Source organism: Cryptomeria japonica, chromosome 3 (assembly GCF_030272615.1).
Source record: "Cryptomeria japonica chromosome 3, Sugi_1.0, whole genome shotgun sequence".
NCBI classification, from domain to species: Eukaryota; Viridiplantae; Streptophyta; class Pinopsida; order Cupressales; family Cupressaceae; genus Cryptomeria; species Cryptomeria japonica.
Window position 1 is genome coordinate 638,289,709 of NC_081407.1, and position 26,103 is coordinate 638,315,811.

At 37.6% G+C, this 26,103-nt stretch overlaps 1 protein-coding gene across 4 annotated transcripts in view; it reads left to right on the plus strand.

Annotated features, from left to right (window-relative positions):
* Positions 1-26,103, plus strand: part of LOC131050157 (uncharacterized) — a 197,481-nt gene that overhangs the window by 134,091 nt on the left and 37,287 nt on the right. For all 4 annotated transcript variants that reach the window (XM_057984331.2, XM_057984335.2, XM_057984334.2 and 1 more), the window contains one exon: positions 3,317-3,415. In XM_057984331.2, coding sequence (XP_057840314.2) covers positions 3,317-3,415 — 99 coding nt within the window. The remainder of the gene's footprint in view (positions 1-3,316; positions 3,416-26,103) is intronic.

Here is a 26,103-nt window from a genome sequence, read left to right on the forward strand (position 1 = left end):
ATATGCAATTATGCATTCATAAATGAGAATTTCAATTCATTCACATTGTCAATATGCATATCATAATAGATATTAAAGAAATAACATACAAAATGTCAAAACAAAGAGTTTAAATTTTCCCTAATTCTATCGATGCAGTTTCCCCCCATATTTTTGGGGTTATTAATTTTTTTAATTTTTAATAACAATTTGAATTAATAAGGGGCATATAAGAAAATTTAAAAAAAAAATTGAAAATACAACTTTTTTTTTTTTTTAATATTTTTTAATGGCCTTAGATATGGGGGACGTCTGGCCGTCTCCGGGATGGATTGGGGACGTCCCAGCCATACCCGGGACGTACAGACGTCCCCCAGAGCTAGGGCAGGCATCCCCCCCGTTTTGGGGATGTCCCCTCAAAATGTAGGACAATTTGGGGACGGGGGGAAACGTCCCCTGGCCGTCCCCAAGTCCCCGAAACGTCCCCGGGACGGGGACGAGGGTTTTCAGGTCGGGGACGCGTCCCCGAGTAACTTTGGTTATTATAACTCTTCATCTTTTGGAGTTCGTCCATTGAAACATTTTATGGTTGCTGTTCTTAATGCAGAATACAAACAATTTCAATGACATTTTTTTATATTATAGAATGTATAAGATACACTGAAATTAGACTTTCAAGTATATTGTGTAGGTTGAAACTCATGTCAATTCAGCTCAAATATTATGTAATATATTTATATAATGAATTTGGTGAATGCCTTATTATATGATCTTTGTATTTTCCCATATTTAGAAATTTTCTTTATTTTTTAATTGTTGTCCTCTTCTATCTCTGAAACACGGCCCCATGTATCTTGCTGTCACCTGCTTTGAAACGTAAGTCGAAGAAACGTGAGGGTAGGAGCCATTGGGATGTGTTTCAGGCATAGAAACGGAACTTGCCCGGACTCGCCTAAACTCGGCGAGTCCGAGTCCGAGTCATGCTCGCTGAGTCTCTGGGACTTGGACTCGGACTTGTTCGAGTTTGACTCGCCGAGTTGGTGAGTTTGGCTCAAACTCACCAAACTCGACGAGTCCCGAGCCTCAAACTCGGCTACTGGCTGGGTTAGTAAAATGAAAAAAAAAATACATTTTAAAAAGTTTTTTTTAAATGAATGGTATCGTCTTTGTTCACTAAAACCTTCGCCTGAGAATGAGAAAAATTAGGGTTACAACATGTCAGCCAATAGAAAAATAACACCCAACACCTTTATTAAATAATAAGTTTTTTTGGCCTCGCGGGGCGCTGCCCCTTGACCTTGCCCTGTATCGCGATAGGGAGCGCGCAAGGGGCGCTACCCCTTGACCCCACCTTGGGGGTGCCGCCCCCAAACCCCCGTCGAAAAATATGGGGGGAAACTGTGTCGATAGAAGTAGGGAAAATTTAAGCTCCGAGTCTGACACTGATTGGATCAACTAGGTAGATATAGAGGTTGAGACTGTAGCCATGGCAAAGGAGGAGCGGAGAGCACGAGCACAGACAGGAGATTCAGAGGCAGATAGTGACACGGATGTTCCTGATGTTGGTGAGCATGGCATGGTGTCACGGGGAGCGGCTATGGCTGTTGAATCATCCAGAACCTACCTTAGACGCCTTCGCAGGGGGCCGGTTTCGGAGGGTGCAGGCTCCTCTGAGCCATAGGCTTGTAGTTGTATTTACCTTTGGTATTTGTATGAAACATTTGATGATGATCATATGATGACATGGATTTTTTATTCCATGAGTTTTGTAATATTGTATACATTTGACAATATTTATATATCTATGTTTGTTATTTTCTTTAGCTACAATTTGCGTTTATGCTTATGTGATTGATGTATACTTGTGTATGTAATCAAATGAGCCGAGTTTGATGATGTTATTGTGTCTTTAAGGTGTATTCAATAAAGGGTGCCTGAAACAAGTTTTAAATCTTTAAAAATCTCTAAATTTCTTGAGTTTTTCACTTTCCCAAGTCCAGTCGAGTCTGGAGCCGATTCTGACGCCGAGTCCTGAGTCCGAGTCCGAGCCGAGTCCGAGCCGAGCTTGAGTCTCGTTTCTTTGGTTTTAGGGATGGCAGGGGATGGGAGATCTCATTTTTGGGTATGGTAAGGGATTACAATTAAAAAATATAGGAATTTTCAATTACTCATATGATAATGCATTTGCCATATTCATTATATAACCATATTACATAACATTTGAGCTGAATAGAGAATTCACATGAGAGTCAACATATGCAATATACTTGAAAGTATTATTTTTTTTTAGTAGGTAATATGCCGAAGCCATAGTATTTTGAATTATTATTATTATTATTTTTATTATGTTTGATTAGATTGACCCTAGACCTTCTCCATTTTTATGGAAGGTCAAAAGTCACAGCTTAGAATTCATTTTAGATGTCTCTATTGGGAATTGAACTTGGGTCTCCACAGTGAGAACCCAATGTTTTAACCAATTAAGCTCAACCCCTTGGACGAAAGTATAATTTAAGTGTATCTTAATCATTCTATCAAATATAAAGACATGCCATTGAAATTGTTTACATTCTGCATCAAAGAGAAAAATCCAGACTGAAAGAAATAGGAACAGTAAAAAGTAAAAAGTAAATAATAATGTTTCCACCCAGACATTTATATTGTGTTTTTGCATAATTTAAATAGTTCAATTGTGTCACATATTATTGTTAATGCATGCAGTTGTGGCCATTAATGTGTACAAATTGCTTTTTTGTGGTTCATGCTTAATTAGCACATTCAATTGTGGCACATATTATTGTTAATGTATGCAGTTGTGGCCACTAATGTGTACAAATCACTTTTGTGTGGTTCATACTTAATTAGAACATAAAACTTAGTGTTTTTTTAAAATTTACAGAAGATTAATATTTAAGTTCTATTTTATTCTTTAACATCACAATGTTTACATCGAGAAAACAAGAACTTTTTTGAACATGGTGTTTAGCATTGAACTGGAGCGGGAGAAACACAGTTGAAGTTTCTGCTAAAACAAGTAAATTACTCAGAGATGAGTACTCAGATCATTCTTTATGCCTACCGATCCATCCTTCTTTACAGATATTTGAGCGTTTTCATATCTCATTATAAAATGGAGCCAAATACGTTGCAGTTTGAAGTTTTATTTGTTTTCTTTGAAGTAGAGAGGCAAATGAAGTTTAAATATTCCTTGTTAGGAAATTAATCCATAGCTAATAAAGAATCAGTTTACAATCAATTGAGAAATTTGCATAGAAGTACAGAATAACTACCAAAACGCTAGAGCAAAAGAATAAAATAGAATTTTGTGCAATTGCAGGTTGAAGACCGAGGATCTGCAATCAAAGGCCCTGGAAAAATTGACCTTTATCATTGTTCTCATAAAGAAGCTTTAAAATGGGGACGGCAAAAGCTTCAGGTAATTAATCATAGCTATATTGTTTCTTTTTCTTTTCTGCATGAAACTGTGAGTTGATATGGACATTATCGGAATTTTAAACACCATGATGATCCTTATTCATCAGTGCCTCCATTTACAACGTCTAAAGAAGACCCATTTTTATTTCTTATAATATGAAACTTATGAATTTTTTTCCTCTTATCCTTATTTTCTAAATATATACATTTTCTTTATATTGTATTAAAATATCAAAGTTCATAGGAGTTTTTGAGTTCCTAAGGTGTTTGACAAACCGGTACTAGTCATCTACTTGTTTTCTCTATTGGCTGTAAATTTTATAGCACAGTTAATGTTCCAGAAGTAATAAAGATCTTTAAGAGGCCATTCAACAATTGGCAGAAGTCTTGAAAAACACTTCTTGCCTTTTTGGAAACTATGACCACCGTTATATTAAGTATTCCCAAATTTGTCATTGTTGTGACCAGTCAATTTGAGAGTATATTGATATTTTCAACTTTGACTTCCAAATTAAATATCAAACAAACAAAGCAAAATGTCATTTTAAAGTATAGGTCAGTCTTGAGATCATGCATTCTAACTAGCATCGTTTTCCATATCTCTTCTCGAGTAGAAGCATATGTGAGTGCTTGCAAGTTTGAAGAAAAATCCAAATAGAAGGCAAAGAATGATGACTCCAAGTCCTAGTGTAAGTCATAGAAGAAGAAATCCATGTTTGGAGACAAGTTGAGTTCAAAGCAAAAAGGAAAATAATCCATTATCACTCCAAGAGTTCATTGCTTGAAAAAAAAAGAGAATCCATTATTGGAAAGTGGTGCACTATACACAATTCAAATGAAAACTCTACCAAGGAATGCCCTTTTGAGGAATGCCATACTTAGGAAGTGCTGCTTGCAAGGATAGATATGTTGAGTTCAACCATGGAGGCACAAGATACAGGAAAATAGATTATGGACTGTGAGCTAGCATCATGGTAGCAACCATATTACCATTTCTCACCAAGTATTCGCTTCACTCATGAGTGGAAACCTTTATCAAGTGACTTGTTCACAAACTTGTGAGTCTCTCACATATGAGCCCATGGCGGGTACTCATTGAGTAAACACAATGGACTTGCTTTCATTTAGTAGGCATGTTTTTGCAAATTAGCAAAAAAATAAACTGTTCAAATGTGGTAGAAACACTGAAACTTTGTCTTTTTAACTACTTTTACCACTTAATTGTCATTCACAACGGCATCTGGTCTTTTGGTCTTTTGAGCTCATGATTGAAGGGATTGAAGAAGAGAAATTTCTGTAAATTTCTTTAGGGATTTGTTGATGTGTTTTTCATGCACATGCAAACACAAAATAAAATACCTTAAGTATCTTGTCATCTCTTGAACAAAATCTATCAAATGCTGAAGATTGTTGGTATTTTGGTAGGGTTTTGTCATTGATGTCAACACCTACTGAAAACAAGCACTTTGGAGATCCAACAACATTCACCGGCAAGCAAGTAAACTGTGCAACAGTTACTGGTATATGGTTCACTAGTAGGATATAATGTTCACCAGCACCTGGAATGATATGGAAGACACTTGGTAATGTCGAAAACATCGTGTGGACACTTTGTTTTGAAGAATTAATCATTGATATATTCATATTTGCATATTTGCTTTTACCGACAAATAGGTCCAGGTTATCTAGGGTTACACCGGCAGGTTTATCTTTTCCAGATCAGCATGGCACGCTATGGAGATGATTTATTATTGATGTAAATGCATTAAGCCGACATGTTCAATCGGTTATTGCATCGGATATTATATTGTTTGTAAAAATGATTTTATTGTAATATCTTGTAGAGTCGACCTACTAAAATTGGTTTTAGGGTATGGTATATATGTAAGATCTTATTTGTAAGATCAAGTGTGGAATGCGAAAAAGAATTAAGTGAAGGTATATGCGAGATCAAGCAGAGGTATACATGAAGACATCATTTGAAGGAGAAGTTAGGTTTTTGTAGAAGCATATCAGCATTACACCGGTATTGAATCCAGCATATGAAGATGCTATTTTGTACAGTACATTCTTATTGGATTTAACCATCCAACTGTAGTTAGTGTGACTCCCATTTTGTGATTGAGCAGTGAGCTCTAGGCTGTTGGCCTTTCTGCACGTGCAGACCCCATTATGTACACTTACTATCTGCAGTAGTATCATCTGATTGTGGGTAACGTTTTCCACCGTGGTTTTTCCCCTTACAGGGTTTCCACATACAAATATTGGTGTTATGTGTTGTGGATGACTTTATGTTTATGTTTCATGCATTAATCCTTACCGGTATAGCAATTTACTGTTAACATTGTCTACGGCCATACTTAATTGGTTTACCGGTATTAAGCATTATGTTGGTTAATTAGTTTTTGGTTTGAATTTATTAGACAACTGATTCACCCCCCCCTATCAGTTGTCTCCGGGACCTAACAATTGGTATCAGCGCCTAGTCCTTTTTTGCAGAAGTTTAACAACTTGAGGAGATCCAATGTCTACTAATTATTTCAGGAAGGATAGTCCTAAACTTGATGGAACCAACTATGGGATATGGAAGATCAGAATGGAGACACATCTGAATTGCATTGGTAAAGACATTTGGGAAGTTACAAAGAATGGTTATACTGCTGCTGTAGCTGGTCAAACTGTTCCAACTACCTTAGCCAAAGATGAAGAGAATGATTGCAAAGCAAGGGAAGCACTTTTGAGCTCATTATCAGATCAACAAATCATGGGATTATCAGATAGGTCTACTGCTAAAGCTATTTGGGATCATTTGGAAACACTGAATGAAGGAGATTCCACAGTCAAAATTGCAAAACTTGAAAGCTTCCGAGTTAGGTATGAACATCTGAAAATGGAATAAGATGAAAGTATTTCTGCTTTTATGGAAAGAGTAAATGAAATTGTTTTGGGTATTAAATGTTGTGGAGGAACTCTGAGTGAGGACGAAATTGTTTCAAAAATCTTAAGAGGTTTGCCACCGGCATATAAAATGAAGGTTACTGCTATAAATGAGTTGAGAACAATGCCTAATACATCAGTAACTAGGGATACATTGATTGGAAAACTTTCAGCCTTTGAAATTGAGGAATTTGGTCCTATTGCTACTATAAAAACAGATTTGGCCTTTAAAGCATCAACATCATCTGCTCCATCATTTGACAAATCAGACTGGAGAGCCTTTTATGCAAGAGAACTTGAAGAATCCAGAAAGGAGAATGAAGAGCTTGAAGCATTTGAAGCACTATTTGCAAGGAAAATGCCAAAAGGTCCAATTGGAAGTAAGTATGAAGGTAAAACACCCTTTAAATGTTTTAACTGCAATAAGATTGGTCATATGGCTTCAAGATGCCCTAATAGACATGCTAGACTAAGAGAAGAAGCTAGAAGAACATACAAGCCTAATCCTGAATATCAGAGATACAGATTTAAGAAGAACAAAGACAAATCTTGTTACATTGCTGATGAAGGTGTGACTGATGATTCTGATGAGGATCCAGCAGACAATGGATGGGTTTTTGTTGCTATAACAGAAGATCAACCGGCACCTACTGCTCAACCGGTAGAACAAGCCCTAGCAGCTAAAGTTGAAGCAAATGATGAATGGATCATTGATTCAGGATGCTCACATCATATGACTGGAGACAAAGGTAAATTTTTGAACTTTCAAGAATACAATGGAGGTTTAGTAAGATTTGGAGATGACAAAGCTTGTTCAATCAAAGGTAAGGGTTCAATATCTCTTGATGGTAAACATAACACTGACAATGTCTACCATGTTGAAGGATTAAAGCATAATCTTTTAAGTGTTGGTCAATTAGTTGAGAAGGGATTTCAGTTACAATTTAAAAATGGAAAATGTAAAATCATGAATAGAACTGGTTTGGAAATTGCAACCGGTAATCAGACTAGAGGCAATATCTTTCATTTGAAGAACAGTGAAAAGACATGCTTAATTGCACATATAGATGAAAGTTGGTTATGGCATAAGAGAGTATGTCATGTAAACTTTTGATTGCATGGTAAAAATCAATACTTCTAAGGTAGTTAGAGATCTACTTAAAATTGTGAAACCTCATAATACAATTTGTAAGGAATGTCAATTTGGAAAACAAGTTAGAGCTAGTTTCAAAAGTATTCCAGAAAAATCCAATAATGCTCTTGATTTAATTCACACTGATTTATGTGGTCCAGCTAGAACTAGAAGCTTACAAGGTGATAGATATTTCATGCTAATTATTGATGATTATTCTAGAATCTGTTGGGTTACTTTTCTCAGAGAGAAATCAGAAGCACTTGGAAAGTTCAAACTATTCAAAGCAATGGTTGAAAATGAAACCGGTAAGAAAATCAAATGTTTAAGATCAGATCAAGGAGGAGAATTCACATCTAAGGACTTTAATACATTCTGTGAAGTGAATGGAATCAAAACACAGTTATTAGCACCTCGGACACCACATCAGAATGGAGTTGTTGAAAGGAAAAACAAAACTATCTTGGATGCAGCAACAAGTATGTTATCAGAAGCAAATCTACCACATGTGTATTGGAGAGAGGCAGTTAGGACTGCTGTCTATACATTCAACAAAGTTCACATCAAAGGTGAAACCGGTAAGACCCCTTATGAACTATGGTTTGGTAATACTCCTACTCTTAAGTATTTCAGAATAAATGGAAGTAAATGTTATATTAGAAGCGATGAGTATATTGGCAAATTTGATCTTAGAAGTGATGAAGGAATATTTCTTGGTTATTCATCTAAGAGCAAGGCATATAGATGTTTTAATAAGAGATTGCAGAAAATTGTTGAGAGTACAAATGTAAAGATTGATGAACAATTAAGAGGATTCAAGGTATATAGACTCTGAACCGGCAACAGAAATTGTGACAAATGAATCTATACTGAATCCACCGATACAGAATGAAGATCCAGTTACTTCGGTATCATCAGAGGATTCCACAATAATTGAAGAACAACAACAGACTAAGACACCCCGGTATGTAAGATTGAATCATTCTGAAGATCAGATAATTGGAAACAAATTTAAAGGAGTTATGACAAGAGGAAGATTGGCAAATGAAGAGGTATGTCTTATTTCTCAAATTGAACCATCATCTATCAATGAGGCATGTGAAGATAAATTTTGGATTAAAGCAATGGAAGAAGAATTAGGACAAATTGAGAAAAATAATAGTTGGACATTAGTTCCCCGACCTAAAGATAAAAATGTAATTGGAACGAAATGGGTATTTAGAAACAAACTTAATGAAGATGGTAAGGTTGTCAGAAATAATGCAAGACTAGTGTGTAAGGGATATTCTCAGAAAGAAGGAGTTGATTACAATGAAACCTTTGCACCGGTAGCCAGAATTGAGGCAGTTAGATTATTCTTGGCTTTTGCAGCTCACAAGGACTACAAAGTTTATCAAATGGATATTAAATGTGCATTTTTGAATGGAGATCTTGAAGCGAAAGTATATATTGAACAACTTGATGGATTTTCTTTGACAGATGACAATGATATGGTTTGCAGGTTAAGAAACGTTCTGTATGGATTGAAACAAGCCCCAAGAGCTTGGTATGCAAGGTTGGATAAATATCTTTTAAAGATTGGTTTTACTAAAAGAAATGCAGATAGCAATTTATATTACAAAATAACTAATGATGACATTTTGATTATTGAAGTATTTGTTGATGATATAATCTTTGGAGGAGAAGATGGATTATGTAAGGAATTTTCTATTAAAATGCAGCAAGAATTTGAAATGTCTGTGATTGGAGAAATAAAATTCTTTTTAGGATTGCAGATTTCATAGACTGATAAAGGTATATTTTTGAGTCAATCCAAGTACTTGAAAGAATTACTAAAGAAATTTGGGATAGAGAACTCTAAACCGGTAAGCACACCTATGACTACAAATGACAAATTATCTCAAAGGGATGAATCTACATCTGTTAATCCAACTAGATACAAATCTATGATAGGAGGTTTACTGTATTTGACACAAACTAGGCTTGATATTATGAATCCAGTATGTATTGTTTCTAGATTTCAAAGTAATCCTAGGGAAAATCATGAGTCAGCAGTAAAAAGGATTTTCCGGTACTTACAAGGCACAACAAATCTTGGATTATGGTATCCTAAAGATGAAAATTTTGACTTATGTGCATACACAGATGCAAATTGGGCAGGAGATGTGGATGATAGAAAAAGCACCACTGGAGGAGCATTCTTTCTTGGAAAGAGATTAGTTTCTTGGTTGAGTAAGAAACAGAGTTGTACATCTTTATTAACAGCAGAATTAGAATATGTTGCAGCAGCAACTAATTGTACATAGGTATTATGGCTTAAGCAAATGTTGAAAGACATAAAGGTAAAATGCAAGGAACCCATTACTATATATTGTGATAACACTGCAGCAATTGATATATCTAAGAATCCGGTATTACATTCTAAAACAAAACATGTTTCTATCAAACTGAATTTTCTAAGGGAAAAAGTTGAAGAAAAGGAGATAAAACTGGTTTATGTGAATACTAAAGAACAACTTGCAGATATTTTCACAAAACCTTTGCCTAAGGAGACTTTTGAATATCTCAGAGATCAGCTTGGAGTCATACCACCACCGGTAGAGACTTAGACAGTTGATGATTGTCATCAACTGGCAGAATTAAAAGACAAATCTTTTATTCTGGTCTTTGATGAGGAAGCTACTTCCCAGGGGGAGTAGTTGGTATTTTGTATGAACTTGAATTTTGTAGCTTTGGCATTTGATGTCAAAGGGGGAGAGATATCTATGGAAAAACACATTATCTTTGAAATGGAGATTGTTGGTTTTTGGTATTTGGCATTTCTGTTTTGGCACTTTGATGGTTTTTCCATCTTGTGTTGCCATCAATGCCAAAGGGGGAGATTGTTGGTATTTTGGTATGGTTTTGTCATTGATGTCAACACCTATTGAAAACAAGCACTTTGGAGATCCAACAACATTCACCGGCAAGCAAGTAAACTGTGCAACAGTTACTGGTATATGGTTCACTGGTAGGATATAATGTTCACCGACACCTGGAATGATATGGAAGACACTTGGTAATGTCGAAAACATCGTGTGGACACTTTGTTTTGAAGAATTAATCATTGATATATTCATATTTGCATATTTGCTTTTACTGGCAAATAGGTCCAGGTTATCTAGGGTTATGCCGGCAGGTTTATCTTTTCCAGATCAGCATGGGACGCTATGGAGATGATTTATTATTGATGTAAATGCATTAAGCCGACATGTTCAATCGGTTATTGCATCGGATATTATATTGTTTGTAAAAATGATTTTATTGTAATATCTTGTAGAGTCGACCTACTAAAATTGGTCTTAGGGTATGGTATATATGTAAGATCTTATTTGTAAGATCAAGTGTGGAATGCGAAAAAGAATTAAGTGAAGGTATATGCGAGATCAAGCAGAGGTATACATGAAGACATCATTTGAAGGTGAAGTTAGATTTTTGTAGAAGCATATCAGCATTACACCGGTACTGAATCCAGCATATGAAGATGCTATTTTGTACAGTACATTTTTATTGGATTTAACCATCCAACTGTAGTCAGTGTGACTCCCATTTTGTGATTGAGCAGTGAGCTCTAGGCTGTTGGCCTTTTTGCATGTGCAGACCCCATTATGTACACTTACTATCTGCAGTAGTATCATCTGATTGTGGGTAAGGTTTCCCACCATGGTTTTTCCCTTTACAGGGTTTCCACGTACAAATGTTGGTGTTATGTGTTGTGGATGACTTTATGTATATGTTTCATGCATTAATCCTTACCGGATAGCAATTTATTGTTAACACTGTCTACCGGCATACTTAACTGGTTTACCGGTATTAAGCATTAAGTTGGTTAATTAGTTTTTGGTTTGAATTTATTAGACAACTGATTCACCCCCCCCCTCTCAGTTGTCTCCTGGACCTAACAAAGATTAGCTTAAGGATCACTTGAGAAGACTCCAAGGTTCATGAATGTAGGGTCACTACGTGAGGATAAGCTCATTGGTTTGATGTGATTATGCTGGAATCACAAGGGGACTTACGTTTGAATGCCTGAATGCTTGATTTGCTGGAACTTAGGTCATCTGATGTTGCGATATAGTGATGCTTTGCGATCCTAAACTAACTTGAATTAAAAAAAAGGGCAAAAGATGAAGGGTTGAGAAATTCTATTCTAAGACCTAGAATGTGAGAAGATGGATGAATGATTAGATGGAATCCTACCGAGCGAGGTCTCACCATCAAACTGAACAATTTGACACAAGCTCAGTGTAATCTTCTAAGGACATTTCAAAGATGTTCAAATCATTACCATCGAACATTGATCACCATTCAAGTTAATGCATAAACAATGAACGCATAACAATTTGAAGTTAAGCTCATATCATTCGAGTTGACCATGCAAGGCACACTTACAATCAACAAGAGGCTAGTGGTATGGACTAAACGGGTTCCACACAAATGCATTCAACAAATTCTTCCATTCAATCTAATTTATTTATCATCTAACATGAGGATCCAACAAGAAAGCATGCACATTGTAAAGAAACAACACATTTCACCATAACTTCAATGAAAATAGAGTTCATTTACAACTTAGGCGACAATTTCTGCCTTTTCCTCCTACTCTACTCTAACTTTTATTCTATTCTCTTTAGACTATCTATTGACTATTAACCTTTACAAACAAAGAGCTTGAGCTTTATATAGAGAGAGCTCATTATAATTAACGACCAAGATCAAATTGCTATCAATGGCTTAGATTTTACAATGAAAACCTAATTAGGGTTTGTTACAACAAACTCTCCTTAGCCAATGAGAAAATTACAATATTTGAACACATGCCATCCTTAGAATATTCAGCCAATAAATATTCAGGGTAGGTACATCGGAGTTTGTGCACTCATTGATAGGTCTGGTTCATTGAATCTAGACGCGCTGAAGTGGAAACTTTTTGATTGGTGGAGTAGTGGCTGGGATGCCACTTCAATCTTGCACTTGTAAACTTGATTTGATTCATCATCATGAAGGGATGTTGAGAGATATCTCTTGATACTCAACATTATTCAGTTGCTCAATGTGATGATTGATGAGACACGGACTTTGATTTGCTTCTTTGATCATGTTTGATATTGTGTGATGACCTTGATTGTTCCTCCTTTGTTTTTTGACATACTTGATGAATGATGCAACTGGTCGAATGTAGCTCTTCATTGTATTGACTTTGATTCTTGGATTCCTGAAGGGAATTTAAGATTGTAAAACATTCTCTAACCATTTAGGTTATCCTTCCTTCATGCTCTAGTGTTAGCTGATGAAGCTTCTTGAATAGGTCTTCCTTGTATCTTGTACTTGGTGTTGAAATTTTCCCCTTGAGATACTTGTTACAATCTTCCTCCAACCTGGTCCTTTTGATCTCTTTCCTTACCTCCTGCAAAACAAACAATTGGGCATCAAACATACATGATATATAACCTTTACATACTCCCATCTTGACTTGATTTTTTATTCTATATGTTGCAGATTTGATATGTGTTTCTAAAGAGGAGATCACTTCTTGGTTTGAGCAAATTTGCTATTGCTCTGATGGAATTCGCCCCTTAAAGTGACTGATTGCGCTCCTTCGCTGATTATGGTCACAGTCCCTAGTCTTGAAGTTTGCTGCCCTGCTCTTGAATTCGTTTTTGGAGAAGTGAATTGCCTTAAAATATTGATCAAATGGGCATTTTGAATCCCTTATATAGGCGTCTAGGTAATAGTCATGACTCTTTGGGTACAGGCCAACTTAATTTTGTAATTAAATTTGATTTCTCTTTTCCTAGAGAAGGACGACTTATCATTTATAAAAAAATACATGTTCGAATTGCCCCAGCATGAAGCCGCTCCAATTTGGGAGCAAGGGACATAAATTTGATAAAATTCGCTCAAAATAGAGGGCAAAGGTGGGCCCCCCAAGGAACTTCGCTTGAAATTAAGAGCACAGGTCAGTCTATAAGAAGAATTCACTCAAAATTGACAGCAAAGGACATGACCTAAGGAAACATTCGCTCTCAACTTGGAGTAAGGTACATGCTTCTTGATGAAAATTCACTCTCAATCCTTAGCAAGGTACATATCCTTGTGAAAAATTCGCTCTCAATCCTTAGCAAGGTATAGGGTCAGTGTAAAAATTCGCTCTCAATCCTTAGCAAGGTACATGTCCTTGTAAAAATTTCGCTCCATGTCCCTAGCAAGGTACGCTGCCTTGTGAAAAAATTCGCTCTAAACCTAGAGTAAGGTACATGATCCCAATAAGAATTTCGCTCTTGACCTTTGGCAAGGTACATGGTTTGGAAAATTTTTGCTCCATATCCTTAGCAAGGTACGGACATGAATTCAATAAAAATCACCCAAATTTAAGAGCAAAGGACGTTCCCTTAAGCAAATTCGCTATTATCTCTTCTCCACTCCATGATGCACTCGCTCATTTCCATGATCATCTAAAGGATTAAAGGAGCTGAACTCGGTCTTCATGCTTCCAAACATCTAAAAGGAATCCATATCGCTCCAAAATGATGGCAAATGAGAGCCACTAAGAAATTCGCTCAAAATTTTGAACAAAGGACAGTCTTATCAAGGAAGTTCGCTCAAATTCTTGAGCAAGGGACATGGCCTAGTGATGAGCTCTCTCCGAATAGGCTGCAAGGGACATGATTTGGAGAAATTCGCTCCATGTCGTTAGCAAGGTACGGGGTCCAATAAAAATTCCGCTCCATGTCCTTAGCAAGGTACATGATTTGGAAAATTTCGCTCTGGGACCTCTCCAAGGACATTCGCTTTTGATCTTCACTTAATTTTTTTTCGCTTTGGACCCTTGGTAAGGTACAGGATCTTGATATTATTCGTTCCAACTTGTGAGGTAGGTACATGCTCTCATTTTTGTGAAAAGGCTGATTTCATTCGCTTCCCAGCTGTTCATGTTCAGATCTATTTCAGATTCGCCTTAGTTGTTTGACTTATCTCTTTGGGGGTTCGAGTTTTGCCATTACTGATTCCATCCTTCAGCTATGTATGTTGGAGTTGGTTTCATCTCAGACGTTTAGAAGTTCTAATTTCAAGTTGTCTTTTCCAACGAACTTCGGTATCCTGCACAGCTACATCTTACTGAATAATTTACCAACTTTCATCTTTGCAGCGTGAGTATTTCATCTTTCTCTCTTCCTTCCAACGAGCTTCATCTCTTGCTCTGTTCAACCTTCATCTTTGTGACTTGAGAGTTTTCAACTTTCATCTTCTAAGGAAGATCAATTTCCTATCCCCTGTGGTTGATCTTGAATCCCTTGTGTTGAGGAGTCTCCATTCTTAGTTTGTCATCATCTTGTAATCCTTGTATCTCACAAAAAGAACATCTCGAATCAAAACTTGAGAATGAAAATAAGATACAAGTAACCGAGACAAGAGAAATGCTAGTTCATAGCTTAACAACATTCATGACCATCATGGAATATATTAAGAGAGTAAAATGTAGGAAAAGCTACGGGTGGGTTTTATGATGCTTCCAATATTAAGAAAATCTGGGGTTGTGTGCTCAATGCCATCATGGAATATATTACTGTGGAGGGTCGTTTTACCAGGGTCCACACATACCATTTTGTGCTTTTAAATCATTTTAGATATGAGAAGAGGATATCTCTGCCTTATTATCTCTTTAGGTCTTTGTCGCGAACTCTGAATAAACATAGCAAGAACCTTGCCTCGCCTGTGATTCATAGCGGCCTTATTTTGCTCATTTATGAGGATTGCAAGATCCTACCTATCCAGGAAAACAAGAGATTGTCGGCGTCTCCGGGGAAAGGTAAGAGGAAGATGGAGGAAGGCGGGCCTAGCAAGGAAGAGGGTACACAGAGCAAAAAAGGTAAAAAAGCTACTTCGGAGAAAATTCAAGAGGATAAGGGTAATCAGAAGAACACAAAGATTGAATCTGAGGACATTGGTAAAGATGGAACTGAGATGGAGACTGATGAGTTTGATGGAGAGGAGAGCTAGAAGGAAGAGGAAGGAGGAGCTGAGGAAGTTTCTGATCAAAATAGTCTGACCCACAGTATGAGCATAGGAATTGTTAACAGTCAGCCACTGGAAGAGCAGGACAAGGTTAATGAGGAAAAGGAAATGGAAATTGAGCAGGAAAAGGACAAGGAAACTGAGCAGGAGAAGGATGAGGAGAATTCGAGTAGGTGTCAGGATAAAGATGGAGAGCGGATTATTCTGGACAAACTCAAAAACCAGTCCGAGGCTCGCATGGGTTTTGACAGGTGGGTTTATGAAGGAATCAAGAAGATGGAAAGAACTGAGAAACATAAGGAAGAAAAAGGGAAAAAAGCCGAAATAAACCAGGAACAGTGGAAAAAAGGAATAGAGGAAAAATTGGAGAAGCTGGAAGCTCAGATTGGTAATCTTGAGGAAGGAAAAACAGCTATGAAAAACATCCTGATGATGATTCCGTATATCCTTACCTCTGTTACTAAGAATTTAGAGGATATTTCCAAGTTCCTTGATGGTTCCAGCACCCCCAAAACCTATAGTGGATCTTGATATTGATGAGGATGCTATTGAGGTAGGAATAGTGGAAAGTGCTCCTGGTGGTGGGGCGAAAAGAACAAGTTCAAGCATGAAAAAAGCTGCTGCGGCCTCTTCCAAGGATATCCCTAAGCTTAGGGATGATATCAAAGATTTGCAAGGGATTAGCGGAAATTTGGCTAATGCCCTAAAAAACATGAAGTAATTCGTTTTCTGTCTCGTTTATGTTTTAGTTGGACTTGGCTGGTTTTGTTGGGCTTTTTTGCTGATTTATGCCCATGACTGTGCTGGTTTTTTGGCAGTTTTTCTTTTCTTGTTGCTTAATGCTTTATCTCTTAAGGATATTTTGTAAAAGGTTTCGGGATCCCTTCAAAACCTGCTTTTCCCATAATCAAAAACATTCATGACCATTGTTATCTACCCAAAACCATTAACAACAAACTTCATCATAAGCCCTTCCTTTTATTGAAACCTGGCAAAATTCACATCTGCTGTTCTGCTATTGAATTTAATTTCTGTTGAAATCTGATATCCTTGTCTCAGGATCTGCCATGATTTATTTGTATCTTTGCTGTAACCTGCTTCTCTGATTCACTTTTGTATGCATTTCAGATTTTGGAGAGGCTGTGTGTAGAATGATAGAACTTTGAGGAGATTCATATAATATGGGGTAAAAAAAACAAACCAGAATGCCTTGTCTCACATTCACCTCCAAAATTGCATCAAAACAAACCTCAAGACTCTGCCTCAATGTCTGACTTTGCGCTAAAATCAGATGGAGTTCTCTTTATCTCTGCTCATGAATCTCAGTCCTAAAAATGCCTATGAATTCACTTTGGCCTGCACCTCCTGAATGCTCCTTGGAATCTGTTTACCTCAATTCAAATATGAATTCGTACCTTTATCTTGTCATTTACTTGTGCTCTTCTGATGATCTGATTTTGAATTTAAGTCCCCTCCAATGTTTTGTTCATGTGACACATCTTTCACTTCAGAAGCCAGATTGTTTATTTAATGCTGCCATCTCTTGCCTTATGTCTCATCGTGGCATATGCTGGAGTTTTTTGGGGTCTAAAGAGATGGTGAAGTGGATGCTTCAAACTTTGTCTTCCACCTTAGAGCTGGGTGGGGTCCAGCATATAAAATTGCATTGTTAATATAAAAAAAACCTTTTAAATTTCTACTTCAAAAGCTTGTGGGGCCCAAGTAATATGTGGCATGACAGGTAATTAAAACACTTAAAATCTCCAAGCTAAAGCTTGGTGGGTCCCAGCAAGGAAAGTCCTTAAATACTTTATTTAATTCTCCATTTTGAGTTTAAAGTGGGGCCCAAAAAGGTGATGAATGGAAATGTGAGGGAAGATAAGAGTGGTAGGGGAAGTGCCACGTGAGGAAGGGAAGAAGAAAGATGTTGGGGAAAGGGAGATATAAAAGATATGGATGTGAGGAGGAGTTAGGATATGGGGAGTAAAGTGGAACGGGAGGTATAAGGGGTAGTGGAAGGGTAAAGGTGGGGTAGAGTAGATGGAATGAGGGTTGGGTAGGGTGGTAGCTAAAGGAAAAGGGTATGATGGTAGGTAGAAGGGTAAGGGGTGTGGTAGGGTGAAAAGGGAGTGTGGTTAGTGTAGGAGATGGGGTGGGATAGAAGATAAGCATAGGGGAATAAGGAGGTAAAAGGTAATGTAGGGAGGTAGGAGGTGTGGTAAATGGAAGTTGAAGGTGTAGGTGAGGGTATAGGTAGGTAAAGGAAGTGGAGGGAGATGAGAGGGAGTGAGGGAAAATGGAAATGAAAGGGGAGGTGGAAGATAGGAGAAAGTGGTGATGGCAAAGGTGAGGAATGGAGATGGGAGTGATCGGGTTTGGGCACCCACTGATAGGACTGGGAAAAGCGGAAGGGATTATGCCTTGGTTGGGCAAAGGAAATGTTGAACCTCACTTCATTCTTAAGAGAGAGACTTGATCAGCTCCTGAGCAATTACAAACAAACGGTTAATAGCAAAGATTCGACAACAACCAACTAAGCTAAGACAGCTAACCTAGAAAGCAAAAAAGTGGGGGGGGGGGTCCCCATTTGCAATGGGGCGATGTGTGAATACTTCACAATAGGATGTTCTTTTATCTTTCTCTTTTTTTCAGCACTAGCATTAGATTTATGATTTCTTATGTTTTTCTTAGATAATGTAAGTATTTAATTTCTAAATTTGTTTTACACATTGATTCCATAAATTACTATATGGTATTTGGCATTAAAATTTGTTTTTAATGCTATGATTTGCAATTATTAAAATTATTTATCTTCATTTTTCAATGTTACGGTTTGTACTTAAATCTAAATGGCAACTGAAATTGGAAGCCATGGAAAGATGCCACTTGAAAGCATGTCACGGTAGGATCAACCATAGGAATGGTCATTTGCAACTATTGTAAATTGAAGATGAGTGGAGGCATTAATCATCTCAAATACAAACTTGCATGGATGCCTAACCACAACATGCAGTTGTGCCTAAGTGTTCAATGAGATGTTTAAAGGCAGATAAATGTGGCTCTATCTTTGATTGAGCAAAAAATATTAGAGAAGGCAAGGACCTTGTTGTGACCTTTTCACGCATCGCCCCATTGCAAATGGTGACCCCCGGTTGCTTTTGCTTTTTTAGGGTTTTGTCATCAATCTTTGAGAGTCTGGGGCTAGAGTTTTCAAGTGGTCATCAAAGTCAATTAGGGAGTCAATCATCAGAATAGTGTTTGGACACCATCAAAATGCTTGGAAGGCCCAAAGGACGAAAAATGCAATCAATTTGAGTTAAATTGGACAACTTTCTATTTTTAGAAAGTTTGCCTTTTTTGCCTTTTTCTATTTTTTAGGAAGTTTTGTTTTTGGCACTTTGGAATCGATCCCTTGAATGGCTTTTTTTAGAAAGTTTTTCCTTTTTTTTAGGGAGCCTTGCTTTTTCTATTTTTGGAAAGGGGATCTAGGGTTTGGTCAGTTCCTGTCTTCAGGATGAAAGTTTGTACCTCCAAGGTGAAGAAATCAAAGAAAATCATCGAGAAATCCTCTAAGTGTTCATGGCTAAAATGGAAGGCAAATTCGCTCATGGAGAGAGCAATGTCTCAAGCCATAACAAATTCTACCAAGGCATAATATAGAATGTTGTAGCAAGGGGTTAAGTCTGCTATGCAACATGAAGCAAGAATTGGCTTGCCAAGTGGTGAACTCCGCCATGATGGAGATGGAAATGTCTTGTGCCATGGTCAATTCTGCTCAAGACATGATTTGAAATGTGCTAACAATGTATGAAGTCTGCCCAACACTTAGCATGCAAATGGCATGGAAAAGGCTAAACTCCGCCCTAGGAAAAGCAAGGAATTGTCTTAGGAACACATCAACTCTGCCCAACACTTGGTCAAAATGGCTTGCTAATACTTAAACTCTGCCAAGGCTGAAGTAAGAATGTCTTGTCAAGGTGCCAAGTCCGCCAAGATTGGAAAAGAGAATTGTCATATCACCTAGCCAACTCCGCCCAAGGAGAAGCAACCATTGGCATGACAAGGTAGTAAGTCCGCCAAGGTTAGAAGATAAAGTGGCGTGGAAACACATCAAGTCCGCCAAGGTTGAAGTGAAAATGTCTTGAGCAATAAGGAACTCCGCCCAAGTTAGAAGAAACATGGCATGATAACAAGTAAAGTCTGCCTAGGAGAAAAATCAAATGTCCTAGCCAATAGCAAAGTCCGACCTAGGCAAAATATTGACCAAGTTAAGTCAAGAGGGAAATTCGCCCAACACTTGCAAAATTTCTTAAAACACATGAATTTCTAAAAAATTCCTTGTCAACACATGGACAAGATGAGGACAAGGTGTGAAGTGGCACCAAGAACAAGAATAGAAACTTTCTTTTGAAGTCTTTTGAAGAGATTGAGTTACCATTTCGAGGAAGATGAGAAGAGGACCAGGTTCGATGAATCTACCAAGAATGTAAAGATGCTGTAAAAAGGATCGAACTTCTCAAACTTATATCAATTTCAACTTGTCATTTTCATTCTCATTTTTTCTCAAGTTCGAAAGTGAAAGGTCTCTCTCCCTCAAGTTCAAGGAAGGAAGATTTTTGAAGGCAATAGGTGGATTTTGTTTTGAAGCAAAGAAGGAATTAATCAACAATTTTCTGAAGTGAAGGCATTTTCTTCAAAGAATTCAGTCAAAAGTATAATTTCAAAGATTAAAGTCTCAGTTATTGATTGATTTCCTTCGTTCTTTTCTGTCCCAAACACATATTTTCATAAATTCTACCAAGTGTTGAACAGATTTCTTCCATATTAGTCTGATTTTTCACAGATTTTTATCTTATGACAGGCTGAAAGTCAAAATTTAGGGCAAAAGAGTTCAAAACCAGGGTTAAAATTTTAAAGTTTATTGAAAGTAATGTTTAATTTTCCATGTTTCTTGCAGGTAGTAGATGACCACTTAGGGAGGGCTTTCGAGAAAGGTCCAAATGAAATTTGCCAACAAGGAAATGCAGCCTGAGTCCAAGATCACTTCAAAGTGGAAAAAGGTTGGAGACATCAACCTTGGTCATGTGGATTTCAAGGACTTTAGAAGAAGAATGTACGAGCATGATGGATATCTTTCTACACCAATTGCTCGACGAATGATGAGGAATGACATAGTCCAGGCAGCTGGATTTCCACTAGCCGTGGAATGCGGTGAGCTAATGGTTGAATGTGCAATGCATTATAATGTCCAAGAAAGGTAGATCATTCCACTAGATGGGAGAGTATTGGTTTATCTTGGAGAATTGGCTATCTAGGAGGCATTTGGGATTCCAAGCTACAACCGAACCTTATTCAAAACCAAGGAAGAAACCACAAAAAATTATGAAGACCAACTTGAACCTTGTGTGACAACTGTTAATAAGCTATGGCTGGAGAAGCCAAGGCCCACCTATAAAAAGATGCCAAAGAAGCTTCTTTGCACTGATTTCAAGGAGGATTATGTGGACATTATTTTGCTGCTGAATAGAGTAATGGGCAACCCTTAGGGTGCGCCATTTGAGACTTGGATGTATTATTTTATTGATGAGATTACTTCAAGGGTCAAAATGTTCAATTGGGCTAGGATAATCAGCAATAACCTATATGAACAACTGAGAAATTTGGAGAGGACAAGGTCCTTCTACACGAGTTCCTAAATTATTTACCTACTGGCTAGAAATTATAGATACATAGGATTGATTTGAAGGGTGTAGTAGGTAATGGCGAGAATGAATTCAAGGCATATGACTGTTACCCACAACTGCAACTTCATGAAAAAATCCATTTCAAATGAGTGAATGATGCATTTTTAATGGACATCACTAGGATAATGGAAGGAGGAACTCATCAGAGGCTCACTCAGGAAGCCAAGGACTTGGTAAACAAGTTTGGATCCTAGTTCATTCAGTATCCAAGATTTACATATTTGAGAGTTCAAGAATTTACCGGATGTCCTTACAGACTTCCAATTTATCCCACCAATAGAATGATATTGCTTGAAGTTTTGAGGTAATTAGAAACATATGAAGGCTTCCAAAGAGAAAAACACAAGATTGCAATTTCCTTTCCAATTTTTATTGGAAATTTGTTGGAATCCTGTTCGACGACACAGGCAGCTAAAGGTGCAAGGCTGGAGATGCAATGGTATCCATTCATCTTCTACCAATCTAGAGCTAACTTTGACCCTCACAATCACATTGGATTGGTAAATGGAGAGAAGTACAGGCATATGGTGGATCTTGAAGACTTTTGGGCGAATGCTATAGATGAATTCGATATTAGGAAAAGGCTATGGTCAAGATTGCCTGTAAATTTGATTAGAACAACCAAGCTTTTCCGTGTGCCTGAGCAGCTAGAGGATGATGTAGAATACACTCAACCACACTATGATGAAAATAGGCCTCTTTCTTCGGTGAGATGGTCAGAACCAAAACTTGCAGATGTGGTCACCCTAATGCGTCCAGTTGTCAAATATACACATTGGTGGGTTGATCAACAAGTGCAAGAGCTGAAACAAAGAAGTATGAATCTCACTTACAATTTGATGGGCATAATGGAGTCATATTCTTCTAATTGTTGTCCTCATTTTTGTTTCCAAAAATGAAGGACCATTACATGAAAAATTTTACTCTATGGCATGCTTCCCGAGGCAGAATTTCGACTAATCCTTGGACTGGCTTAATCCTCAGTCCATCCTCGAACTACGTTTTTAATTTCGTTGAATTCTGGGTTCGTTTGCTATGTCTTTCCTTCAATTTCGGGTTTTAAAATCCCGACTGCAGGTGGAGAATTTTCTTCAAACTGCAAGTTTTAATGATGTCCATTGTTTTGGTCTTTTTAGGCGAATTTTTCAGCTTATTACATGTGCACTTTTATTCAAAGATGAATACTTGTAATTTGTTTTAAATTTCCCCTTTGTTGTTTTTATTATTTTTATTTATTTTTGGCTTGTTCAGTTAAAATAGGGATTTTTTGGCTAAATTACAAGTAAACTTGTAGTTCTCTCCAAAAACCCCTACTTTAATGGTTTTTACATGTAATAGGGATTTTAAACCCCCATTACATGTGTGCAAGCAATTCTAACTTGTATGGATTTTATTTCCCCTTTACAAGTAATTAAAACTTGCATCTTTCTCCCAAAAACCCGATTTTACACATAAAGTGCATTTTTGACAATTTTAAACTTGTAGTTTGTTCCAAAAAACCCGAATTTGCCTAGTAAGTGAAAAAGTGCAATTTTAAACTTGTCTTTCTCTCCAAAAAAACCCGAATTTGGCTTTGTAAGTGAAAAAGTGAAAATTAAAACTCGTTATTGTTGTGACCTTTTTCACACATCGCCCCATTGCAAATGGGGACCCTCTGATTTTCCTGCTTTCTAGGGTTTTGTTAGTATCCTGTGACCTTTTGCTGCGGTTTCACCAAGCCTTGTCCAGTTTAGAGCATTTCAGGCCCTGACAATTGAAAGTTAGTTTTTGCAAGTTATGTGATTCCGGAGTGTGAACACCAGCAGAGTGCTTAGAAAGGCCAAAGGACGAAGATCGCAATCGATTTGGACGAATTTGGACGAATTTCTATTTTTAGAAAGTTTGTTTTTTTGCCTTTTCCTATTTTTTAGGAAGTTTTGTTTTTGGCTTTTTCAGCCCAATCCCTGGTATGGCTATTTTTAGAAAGTTTTCCCAATTTTTTAGGGATGTCTACTTTTTGCTTTTTCGGGATGCAAACCTAGGGTTTACACTTGCACCACTGACCAGCTTCAACCGGAACTCGAAAATTCCATGTTTTGACCTAAAAAAGCTAAATCCCTAGATTTTAGGCTTTTTGCTTTTTCGGGATGCAAACCTAGGGTTTACACTTGCACCACTGACCAGCTTCGGCCGGAACTCGAAAATTCCAAGTTTCGACCTAAAAAGATCAATCCCTAGATTTTAGGGGGCGTGATGCCTCAGATGATCCACCTAAGCATGGATTTCAAATTTCAAGTTAATCTGGTTAAATTAGATTAAACTGTGAAATTTTGAAATTTCTTTGAAAATTATTCTAAGTCTGGCTAACAAGGGTTTTGAAGTATTTTTACAGGTTCAAACCCCACCATGATGCAAGAGAGGCCATGAAGGAGCCTTGCTTGAAGTCCGCCATGCCTTAGGAGGTTGTGTGGGTGCTCACCCTGAAGTCCGCCATGTTTGGGGAGGTCACATGGGAGCACACTCTAAAGTCTGCCAAGGTCTACGGGGTCACATGGGTGCTCACCTCAAAGTCCGCCATGCCTTTGGGGTCACATGGGTGCTAAGCCTAAAGTCCGCCATGAGTTTGAAGGGGGTCATGAAAGAGCTCTCATCAAAGTCCGCCATGAGTTTGAAGAGACCATGAAGGGGCCTCCACCAAAGTCCGCCAAGGGCCAAAGGGGTCATGTGGGTGCCAAGTCTAAAGTCCGCCAAGGCTAGAGAGGTCATGTGGGAGCTAAGCCTAAAGTCCGCCCCAATGCCTTAGCCAAATAACATCAATAATGGAGTCCATGAAGGTGCCTTAGCCAAAGTCCGCCATGCATTTAGGGGTCATGTGGGAGCACTCTCCAAAGTCCGCCAAGGTTGGGAGGCTAAGGAGGAGGAGTGATCAAAGTCCGCCCAAGGCGAGAGCACTCTTCAAAGTCCACCCAAGCATGTGGGAGCATGTAATGTCCCCACTTTGAAATAGAATTTAATAATAAATGATAATAATAAAATTAAAACATTAAAAACTAAATTAAAATATAAATAATATAATTAAATATGATTAATTAAAAATTAATAAAGTTAATGAAAAGTCAAAAGACATGAAAGAAAAAGTTGCGACTCCCTCAACAATGAGATATACAAGGGAGAAGAGAACCTCATTTGAGAGGGGGGATAATTTGGAAATAAGAAGTGCAGATTTGATTTAAATAATAAGTGCACATCTGATTATGGAAGGTTGTGTCCCTTTCAAAGGGTAGAAATAATGAAGAGTTGCACTCTTTCAAAGGGTGCTAATGGTGAAAGGGTGTGTCTCTTGCCAAAGGGCATACGTGATGAAGAGGTGTAACCTCTCCCTCAAATTGAGAGATATAAAGGGAAGGAATCAAAAGCATCTAGTGACATCACCATTGATCAGATCAGATCAGAATTGTTATCAAGTTACAGGCAGTAACATTTGTGTTCTTGGTGGTATGCATGGGGATAGTGCTAACAGTGATAGCCACGTTGGAAGCAAAAGCCGCGGAAGGAGTAGAGCATACCTAGCATATCCAGGATACACCACCGGCAAGTGAACGGTAAGTGGTTTGCCCTAAACCGTAGGAAATCATGAATAATGCCGTGGAATTCGAATCATACTGCAAGATAAATTAAAGCAGAATAGCCGGTAAATAACATAGATACATTCTAAATTAATATATGAGAGATGCATTTAGAATCAATGTTGCAGAGATACATTCAGAATTAGCATAATAGAGATGCACTCAGAATTATAATGACACTTCTAGAGACAGAGATACACTCAGGATTATAATATAATAGTGATATATTAGTGATATTAAATAACAATTACCATAAGATTGTAGAGATACACTCAGAATTAAAACAGAGGAAATAGAGATTGCTTCAGAGGCAATTTACAGAGCTAGGGATCATTGATGCATTTCAGAGCAGAATTATATTTAAGTCCCTGATAATGTCTACGATGATTGCTCCCTTTAAAGGAGCCATAGAGACCAGAGGGCAAAATTGAATGCCAAGATTCCAAGAGGAATCCAAAGAGAGATTCATAGGGAATCTCTTAGAGACAATATATATATATATATATATATTGTAGAGGTCAACCATATGCATATGTTAGAAATAAAGAAGCTTGAGCAGGGGTGGGATCTCTGCCAAGCTTTGAGAATATTAATGATTTCACTCATTAATAGAGATCCCAAATAGAAACCTTAGGAGGACAACATCCTGGGTTGCTCCTAACTAAGAAATATTTCTCAATAGAGGGTTGGGTCAATCCAAGTAAGGTCCAACTGAGTATTGTATCCTTTTTTATAGATAACAATAAATCAGTTAACATTATTTGTTAAATATGTAGAATAATGTATGGCATTCTTTCTTGTATAATTGCACAAATAAATATATATGTTTAATTATCTTTCATATTGTTTGTATACTAACGTTTGTTTGCAGGACTTGAACGCCAAATAATCCAATCCCCAACTGGGAACATTACAGAGCACTCTCCAAAGTCCGCCCAAGGTGGAGAGGTATTCAAAGTCTGCCATGTATGTGTAGGGTGTATAGGAGTGTAGCCTATAGTCTGCCCAAGCATGCCAAGTGATGGAGGAGCGAAGTCTGAAGTCTGCCATAGGATAGAAGGCTATGAGGAACCTTATCCAAAGTCTGCCTAGCCCATGAGAAGCCTTGTCTAAAGTCCACCAAGGCTAGAGAGGCCATGTAGGAGATACCACCAAAGTCCGCTATACCTTGGAGAGGTATCCAAAGTCCACCAAAATTTGAAGAAGATGGAGATAA